This window comes from Monodon monoceros, unplaced genomic scaffold, assembly GCF_005190385.1.
Source record: "Monodon monoceros isolate NGI ecotype Baffin Bay Population unplaced genomic scaffold, NGI_Narwhal_1 Super_Scaffold_18, whole genome shotgun sequence".
Classification (NCBI taxonomy): domain Eukaryota; kingdom Metazoa; phylum Chordata; class Mammalia; order Artiodactyla; family Monodontidae; genus Monodon; species Monodon monoceros.
In genome coordinates, this window is record NW_021703774.1 from 33368188 (window position 1) to 33377977 (window position 9790).

The 9790-nt window shown below is 46.1% G+C and overlaps 1 protein-coding gene across 1 annotated transcript; it reads left to right on the forward strand.

The window, feature by feature from the left end:
• Window positions 1-4551: 4551 nt before the first annotated feature.
• RHEX (regulator of hemoglobinization and erythroid cell expansion) lies at window positions 4552-8197 on the forward strand. Its single transcript, XM_029227298.1, has 5 exons — window positions 4552-4619; window positions 4851-4951; window positions 6004-6147; window positions 7444-7505; window positions 7997-8197. Exons 1-5 carry the CDS (start codon window positions 4609-4611, stop codon window positions 8195-8197), a joined length of 519 nt encoding a protein of 172 aa, XP_029083131.1. The 5' UTR covers window positions 4552-4608.
• Window positions 8198-9790: the final 1593 nt, after the last annotated feature.

Below are 9790 nucleotides of genomic sequence, written 5' to 3' on the forward strand. Positions count from 1 at the left end.
CTCTCCCATCGCGGAGCACATGCTCCGGACCCGCAGGCTCAGTGGCCATGGCTCACGGGCCTAGCCGCTCCGTGGCATGTGGGATCTTCCCGGACCGGGGCACAAACCCGTGTCCCCTGCATTGGCAGGCGGACTCTCAACCACTGCGCCACCAGGGAAGCCCTGAGTACATAGTTTTTATAATGCTTTTAATTTCTAAATAATAATAGCTGCCATTTATAGGATGCTTATTACTTTGTGACAAAAGGTAGAATAACTGCTTCTCCTACTGCATCTTATTTCATTCACAGAAGTAGGTATCATTTATATTCATCTATCTAATCCTGAGAATTAGTTATTATTGCTCTCATCTTACAGGCAAGAAAACAGAGGCTTTGAGAGCTTAAATAAGTAGACCCAACTCATGCAGAGGATGAGCTGGGATGTGAACCCAAGGTGTCTGACTCCAAGTTCTCTGCCCCTAGCAGCTAGAGGGGAACTGAACTTGGATCCCAAATTGCTTTCTTGTTATTTTGCTTTGGCTTTAGTCTGTTTAAGTTTTCTGTGCCTTATGGAATCCATTTTGCTAATTATATTTTTCTAGGAAATCAATAATTTTATTGATATTTCACAAAAAGAAAATCTCAGGAGTCTCACAGTTTTTGACTTTCTCTGTTTCTGTGGTTATATTCATTATTAGTTTGGTGTATTTATGTTTCCTCCTTTTCTTGATTCTTCAAAACTGCATATTCAATTAGGGGAGAAAAGTCTAGTAATATGAAAGAGGCTGGATGATATTATAAAATGGAAAGAAGTATTTTTTTCTTTCAAAATATTCCATTTCCATCCAGCTATGCTTCCCTTTCCCCTCCTCCAGTCTTTAAAGAACAGAATGCTGAGGGCTAGAAAGAGCCTTAGGAGTACTGTCAAGTGCTGGGCCTAGAAAGGACTTCTACCTGTCCCAGGTCACACAGTTGGCAAGCGACAGACCCAGGAGGAGGAGCCTGGCTCTCATCTCCCTGTCTTGTTCTCTTATAGCTCAAATTCTTCATTTTAAAGACAGTAAGCTAATGAACGCTGCCAAAAAATCTTTTTAAACACTTCATAAAAAAAATCTTTAAAGCTACTTAATTTTGAAAGATTGATCAAGTCAGCTTAGCAATATTGATTAGGATTACTTTAATCCATATGATTTTCACGTAAATCATCTTCTCTTGTGCACTCTTTCCAGAATATATCTAACCAAAGAAAGCAGGCTTCAGACAGGAAAAGGTGTGTTTTTATTATTTCACCTCTTTTGTTATGCTGTACCTACTAGAAAGGCCACAAGAGAGCTCCTTTATCAGGAGAAGGGGAAACAAGAAAATGGAATTCAGCCCTATCTGGAAGGCTCAGGGTTTCCACCAGGTCTGAAGTAAACGGAAGAAATGTTCTTAGCCCTCTGCTCACGTGTGGTTTGGAGGCAGCTGGCAAGACACTGCATTAATGTGGGGCTGGGTATCCAAACCTGAAAGAGGACAGGGCAGGACAGTCCCATCTTGATGATGGAATGAAGTGTACGAAACTCTCACATGGCCCAGACATTTTTTCTGATCATAGTTACATCAAATTGCTCATTTCCCGGTTGTTTGGTGTGTGTGTGTGTGTGTGTGTGTGTGTGTGTGTGTGTGTGTGTGCGTGCACAAATGAGCAGATGTTTCTGCTGACTGTCTGATCAGCAATCTGCAATTAGACCCTAAGGAACAACCTGCTCATTGACGTTACAGGCCATTAGCCACTTAAATAATGATATCTGTCATCATTTTCATACCTCAGCCTGCCCAGATTTTATTTTCAAACTACTCAAAATGAATGCCTAAGTTTCCAAAAATAGACAGACCCAATTTTAATAGCTCAACTCTAGTCATCATCTTGGTGCAGTGTTTTAGGGTTGAATAATACCTAGTAATTACTGAGTGCTTCCCACATGCCTGCCGTTGTATTTAGGTCTTTGTAAACATAACTCCCCAAGCCCACACAAGAACTCTGTGAGGTACATACTATCATTGTCCCCATTTTACAGGTACAGAAACTGAGACACTGAGAAGTTCAATAATTCGCACCTAGAAGGGAACAGAACTTGGATCTATATTGAGATCTGTTTGACTTTTATGCTATATATTGACACAGGTACTGTGTGTCATTTGGCTAGTAAGGTGCTCACAGTATATTAAGATGATAGAAGGAAGTATAGGCAACATAGTTTTGTATAAAGAGACAAAATAAGATATTGGTTTTTTTTTTTTTTAATTTATTTTTGGCTGCGTAGGGTCTTCGTTGCTGCGCGCGGGCTTTTCTCTTGTTGCAGCGAGCGGGGCCTACTCTTTGTTGCGGTGCGCGGGCTTCTCACTGCGGTGGGTTCTCTTGTTGTGGAGCACGGGCTCTAGGCACGTGGGCTCAGTAGTTGTGGCTCGCACGCTCTAGAGCGCAGACTCAGTAGTTGTGGCGCACGGGCTTAGTTGCTCTGCAGCATGTGGGATCTTCCCAGACCACGCCTCGAACCCATGTCCCCTGCATTGGCAGGCGGATTCTTAACCACTGCGCCACCAGGGAAGCCCAAGATATTGGTTTTAAAATAGTGGAACATTTATGTAATGCAGTGATTGTCAACTGGGGGAAAAAGTGACTGCCTCGGGGACATTTGGAAATGTGTGGGGTCATTTTTGGTCATTTTGGTTGTTGCATTAACCTGTTACACCTGTTATTGGTGGTCCGCCAGGACACAATTCTAGACAACAAGGAACTGCCTGTCTCTGAATGTCAAGAGTACTAAAAAATACTAATAAAATGGAATAGTGGTAATCTTAAATGATGCAAAAAGCTGAAGGTGGCAAACTCAGATGCCTTCAGGGATCAATCAGGGACTGAAAAGTACGTGGCCCTCCTCAGGGCATCCGCATACAAATCCTTAAAGCACATTATCAAACAAAGTCATCTAGGCATCAAATTTGGCCTGTGGGCCCCAGATTGAGGCTGTTTAATGAAGGTTTTCTGATCTGGAAACAAGTTTATGATCTATTAAGCAAAGAAGAAGAGCTCCTGGCAACCTCCAGCTGGTCAACACCCAGCCCTGGAGAGGCAGTGGTGGCAAACCCCACAGCCTCCCTCCCCAGTTCCTCCCTCCCCACTCTCCCAACTTGGTCCAGGTTTGATCTTGGATAGCCCCAGTGTGAGAACCACACACAGAAACAAAAATGTCAGGACAGGGCTTCCCTGGTGGCGCAGTGGTTGAGAGTCCACCTGCCGATGCAGGGGACACGGGTTCGTGCCCCGGTCCGGGAAGATCCCACATGCCGCGGAGCGGCTGGACCCGTGAGCCATGGCCGCTGAGCCTGTGCGTCCGGAGCCTGTGCTACGCAACGGGAGAGGCCACAACAGTGAGAGGCCCGCGTACCGCAAAAAAAAAAAAAAAAAATGTCAGGACATTCCACACTGCCCTTATCACTTGGAAATGCTGACTGGGAAAATAAGCCTTACCAGCAATAAAAGGCTTTTCAATGTTTACCATCTGCAGGAGGACAGTGGGCCTTCTTGAGGCCCCATCTTGTGCTGAGTGAACATCATTTCAAAGGCTTTGAAACCATCCTGGCTTTTTCTTGCAGTAAACTTCATATTCAGCACCATTTTTTTTTTTGACAATAAAAAATTTTTTTTAATTGAAGTATAGTTGATTTACAGTGTTGTGTTAGCTTCTGGTGCACAAAAAAGTGATTCAGAATATATATATATATTCTTTCTCATATTCTTTTCCATTATGGTTTATTACAGGATGTTGAATACAGTTCCCTGTGCTATACTCTAGGACCTTGTTGTTTATCTATTTTATGTATAGTAATTCGTATCTGTTAATCCCAAACTCCTAATTTATCCCTTTTCAGCACCATGTTGATGGAATTGATATGCTAATTTTTAAAATAAACATACTCATGAGGGTGGAACAGCATCCACAGTCCTGGGCCTAAAGCCCAATGAAGGCATGAAGGGTGTGGGTGAATGTGTGTGCATGTGTGTGTGTGTGACACTGGGCTTCTTCACAGAATCTCCCTCAGTGTGTTTGCTCCTGTTAGACCCCTTTGTGCTTCCAGCAGCAGGTAAGGCTACGGGAGCAGAGATGAGTGGTTGGGGGTGTAGGCTTGGATGTAGAGCTCAAATCCAGGCCTGGCTGTACGGCCTCAGACTCCTCCCTCAGCCCTCTAGACCTCACATTGCTCCTTATAAAACGAGGGTAGTGACATCTAGGTCACGGGATCGTGCGAATCAGGTAGGATGGAGGGTGTGCCGGGGGCTCAACCCTGTGGCTGGCAGCGAGCGAGTACCCACCGGTTGGCAGGTGCTAATATTGTTACTGCCTATTTTGTAGATTCAAAAACTGGAATCTGGGGAGAGGAAAGCAAACGACGCTCTAGCAGCCAAGACTGCCCAGGAGTCCTGACCCATTGCCTCGCCTCCGTGGGTCTCCAGGGCAGTCCCGCTCTTGGTGCTGCCTGGACACGAGGTACCCCCAGTGGTTCCATCCACGTCTCTTCCTGCTGCCCCTGAGAGAGCCCAAGCCCCTCTCGCGACCTGTGACGGCCCTGGGAGGAACTTGTCATGCTGACAGAGTGAGTGGCCCGGGAAGAGCCAGCCCAGGTTCCCATCAGGCTGATGGATGTGGCCAGCTTCCAAGTGTGCACATCACCCTCCCCAGCCCCTAAAGCCTTCCCATTTGAGAGGGAAGAGACCCAAGACGCACAGCAACACCAGCAGGCTGCCTCTGGCTTGGGGCAGGGATGGGTTTGCAGCCGTCTCGGTACCTCTACAACCTCTAACCTGATTTCCTCGTTTCCCAACAGAGAAATGAAGGTCTGGCACGGAATAGTGATCGCAGTGGTGTCTCTGGTACTGCAGGCCTGCCTCCTCGCAGCCGTCAACTACCTGCTCAGCAGGCACATGGGTAACTGGCTCAACATCCTCTTCCCTCCTGGTTCCCCCCAGGGACCACTCCCAAGCCTGCAGCAAGATGAGCCCCCTTTGGAGCCCCCGAATATCACTACTTGAGGAATCCCTGGCCAGATGCCCCTTCACTCCACCAACCTCTAAGCCGGTAACCCCCACTCTGACCCAACCTATCTGCGGTTGGGAATGATGGCTCAGAGTCCTTCCACTGCCCAGACAAGCTTCTGCCTAGAGACAAGCTGCTGCGATGCTCCTGAGGGTGCGCTCACTTAACCTGAGCCTGGTGAATTTCCTTCATCCCTGCCAAGGGGCTTAATGTGAAGAAATGGCCTTGAATTACAACAGAAGGGCGAATGGTATGGTTAGACTAAGAAATTAGCTTAAATTCCTGAGCTGATTTGCAGTAGGAAAGTAGGAAGCTCGGTCCAGGGAAGACATTACAATTAAGGAAAATAAAACTGCTTTGGCTGTGCTAAGACAAGGGATTGGGCAAGATGGTGTATGTCTAAGCTACTCTAGTCAATCATTCATTCAATACAACAGGGAACAAAATAAAAATCCCTGCACTTATGGACCTTACATTCTATGGGTAACACAGACAGTGGACAAGTAAAATGTGTGTTAGGTTACGGTAAGTGCTAGGGAGAAAAAAAATGAAGCAAGGCAAGGAGATATGAATTGGATGGGGGTCAGCATCCCTGAGATGCTGACACTTGAGTCTAAACCTCAGGGAAGTGAGGAAGTGAGCCACACCTATAAAGGCCATAAGCCAGGAGAGTTTGTTCATAACAGCAGAAGCAAAGGGGCTGGGTGGCTGGAGCTGAGGTGGGGCAGGGAGAGGAAGGAGGAGTGAGGCCCAGAGGGCCTTCAGGCTGGACTTTGGATTTTACTCCAAGTGAGGCGAGGGGCATTGCAGGGTTCTGAGCAGAGGAGTGCTGAGGTTTGAAGAGATCCCTCTGATCAATTTTCTCTAATGAGAGCTGTGCTCACGGATAGGATGAGACTGACCTAGCGAACTTTCACTTTTGACTCTTGCCCTGTCCCTTCTAGCCAAGGAGAATGAGCAGATACTGAAAAGGGCCAGGCTCCAGGTCCCCAGGCCCAGCCGTGCCCACTACTGCCCACCTGCTGCCAAGAAGACGAAGGAGCCTAGGGCAGAGAGAAGCACCCCTGTGCCTAAGCCCCGTTACCCACGTGAGTACAGGGGTGGGGGGAGAACTTGTCACAAAGCTTATTCTGCTCTGTCTGGACTCCCGGGGTGCCTCCCTGCAGCAGCCCTAGTCTGTCCTACCCAAACCACTAGCCCGAGGATTCCTCACACCCTCCCCTGTACAGGCCAAGCCAGGCCCCCATTTTCAGAAGGTTGTTCATCGGGGCAGATTGCATTGGGTTTGTGTGGGTCTAAGTTCTTCTCTAGCTTTGGTCATGTGTGAATGGCTGCCGCGGAGGACTGGGGGCTGTCTCTGCTCCTGTCTTTGTGATACTATGGCATCTTTTCTTCTGCCTGCCCGTTAGTGGTGGAGCCGAGATTTCAACTGCCTCTGTCTGCCCCCAGCCATGGAATCTGGGCACTTTAATAAATCTGAGTCTTGGTGATGGCTCACATCTATATCCCCCTCTGGCAAGTGAACCAACAGGGACATCACGTTCTTGTTTTCTCTCTCTTTCAGCTTGGGAGACCCACCAGGTCACTATTCACACAGTGGAAACTGCGGCTTCCACAGCAAGAGAGTCACTCACCAGAGATTGCTCTTTCCACTGCTTCATCTTTTGGTTGATTTGAGTTTGCTCCGTCCTTCTAAATTTTATCTTTTCAGTTGGAGAAATCTGGTTGTCAGGCTTCCTCGCCACCAAGATAAGGCCTCAATGCATGTGGGAATCGGAAGATGCCATTTGCATGAACTCACGGTCTCAATGGAAGGGGAGAGGCATGGGCCTCGCCACAACCCCTGATCCTGATGCTTCCCTGAAGCCTGGTCAGAATCAAAGCCTCCATGGTTGGCAGGGACCTCAGAGATCATCGTCCAACCCTCTGTGTTACAGGGGACAAGACCAGGGCACAAAAAGGAATGTAACCTACCTGGCGTTAGTGACAGGTTTAGATTAGAAGCTGTGCCTGTGATTTCTGGGCCCAGAGCTCTTTGCCTTGGGCCACAGCGGCTCAGCATGCCCTGCCTACTCCCCTTCCAGCAGATAGCCCTTCCCAAGCACAGTCCAGCCTGGTGGGCTTGGTATTACTTTTAGATGGAGCTGGACAAAGCAGCAGTGCCTGGACTCTTGGACATGTTCCTGATTATTTTGGGAGGCTCCCCCCTTTCTCTGTTCTATTCCTTTTTTCTCTTTGGGGGGCTCTGTATCTCTCTCCCCCACTCCTCTTTGAGTTCCTCGCTCTGTCTCTGTCTTCATCTCATTCTCCCTTCCACTGCCTCTATCCTCTCTTTACACCCTTTGGCTTTCTTTAGAAGAAGAACAGTTTCTATTTCACCCTAGATGACAGTGACACGTCCTCAGAGAGCTCCGACAGCTCAGACAGCTCACCTCCCACCCACCAGGTAATGGACACTCCCAATGATCCAAGCCCTCCATATGCAGTCTGGGGTCACCGTGGCTCCAGAGATGGGAGTAAGGAAGGAGGTGCTTCCGGAGGCATTACATCATCCTTAGGTGAGGGTGGTTGGGCTTTCATTCCCAGGCCCATATCAGCACAGAGCATCAAAACAAAGTGGGTCTGAGTGAGCTATAAAAATGAAGGTGCTAACGGGAAACCCCTTTCTCCCCATGTCCTAGTCACTGACCAAGGTCTACTCTGAGTCCTGACCTCACTTGGATTAAGTCTCAACGTCTTTCTTCCTTAAACCCATTCATTCCCACAGGCACAAGGAGCAATATTCCTCATTGCCCTGACCGTGCTCTCAGACACAGCTACCCGGGACCCAGGTTCTTTCCCATCCAGCCTAGGGCGAGCCTCTTTGAGTGAGAGTTGAGTACCTCCTCCAAACATGGTAGGAATCTTGACCAAATTTCTTTGCTTTTTTCCCCTAAGGCCACCACGGATGTGAACTACACACAAGTGGCCTTTTCAGCTCCTGGAGGACGAAGAAATGACTCTGTCCTGGACTATGAGAACATAAAGGAAGCCACAGATCATGTCAATGTCAAACCAAAAAGCCACAAGCCCAGTTTCTGGACTTTTGTGAACCCTGGTGTCTTTGAGCCAGTAGAATACAACCAAGTGGCCGTGTGAATTCTAGGCTTTTTAATGGGGCGTAGTTCCTTATGAATTCTTGCACTTATTTTGTAGGCGGACTAGTGTTTGGTTATTTTTTTGACAAGGAAATAGCAGAAAAATATGCCTGTATGTCAGCAAGGAATATTCAGATTAGGAAGAACTTCCAGGTTAAGTATGAAAACATTGGCGCATATCAGTAGAGAAAGTGATGAAGTCTCTCTCCATAAAAAAATTTTTAAAGATTTTAATCAACTGTAGTAGAGTTCTGTTTGACAGTCTTATGATTAAATGCCTCTCTGAGCCATTTAATTATAGGTAATAAACAACTTCCTTAAAATTTTTAAATAAAACAGCAACCACAGGTTCCTATTTTCCTCTGGCTTAAACTTGCATCCTGTTCCTTTATCAGTATTGTATCTTGCTGAGTAATCCTGCTCTGCCCTCAGAACTTTAAATAATGCATTTGGAAAGCTCACCGTTACTTAACCTAAGAATCTGCTGTTCTTAGGAAAGAAAGATGACAGAGTAGTAAATGCCAAGTAGCATCACAATCTGTTGTTCCAAAAAAACTTTCCAAATTCAATCCAATAAAAATCAATATCCATTCTTGCTTTGTGGTTGTTGTTGTTTTTACTTTTACTACCAATTAGTAGTAAAAGAACACTTTCTTAACTGGATTAAGAACAGCTTATCTGAAACCAGCTAATGGCATGATATTTAACTGTAAGGTCCTAGACACAGTCCTATTAAATCATGAACAAAGTAGGAATGTCCAAAAGCCTGACATTTCTTTACTATCTAACATTGCTCTAGAAATTCTAATCAGTGCAATAAAACAGTTAACAAAAATAAGGCTATAACTATGGAAGAGGAGGATAAGTTTGTCATTGTTTGCGATATGCTAGAGAATTAACTATGTTTTAGAATTAATAACATGCAGTTAGCAGTGACTAGATAAATATACAACTTATTTTCCCAGCAGCTAATTAAGACACGAAATGAAAAAAAAAAATTGCTCACAATAACTAAGCAAACATCTCAAAAATGGAAACCCTATTATAAAGCAGAAACTAACACACCATTGTAAAGCAATTATACTCCAAAAAAATGCTAAAAAAAAAAAAAAAAAGGAAACCCTAGAAATATTCCTAGCCAAATTCAAACCCCAGATAAGTGGCATTCAGGTCTAGGGACCATTCATTAACTGTGCGCCATCTGCTGGCTATCAATGACCTTTCTAGTCCTGGCACTGAGGGGGGTGGGGGGGAGGGGCGGGGGCAGCTTTCATCTTCCCAGGTTCCTCTTCCCCAAGATGACCTGAAGAGATGGTTTTGAGTTTCTGGGGCTGGAAACTTTTGACACATGTCCCTACACCTTTTAGCTACCACTGTTGTTCCTCTCCTACTATTGTTTGAACACTTGTGTCCCCCGACAAAGTTATATGCTGAAATCCTAATCCAAGGTAATAGTATTGGGAGATGGGGCCTTTGGGAGGTTGTTCGATCATGAGGGTGGCAACCTCCTGAATGAGATTAGTGCTCTTAGAAATCCACAGAGCTCCCTAGCGCCTTCCATCATGTGAGGATACAATGAGAAGTCTGCAACCCA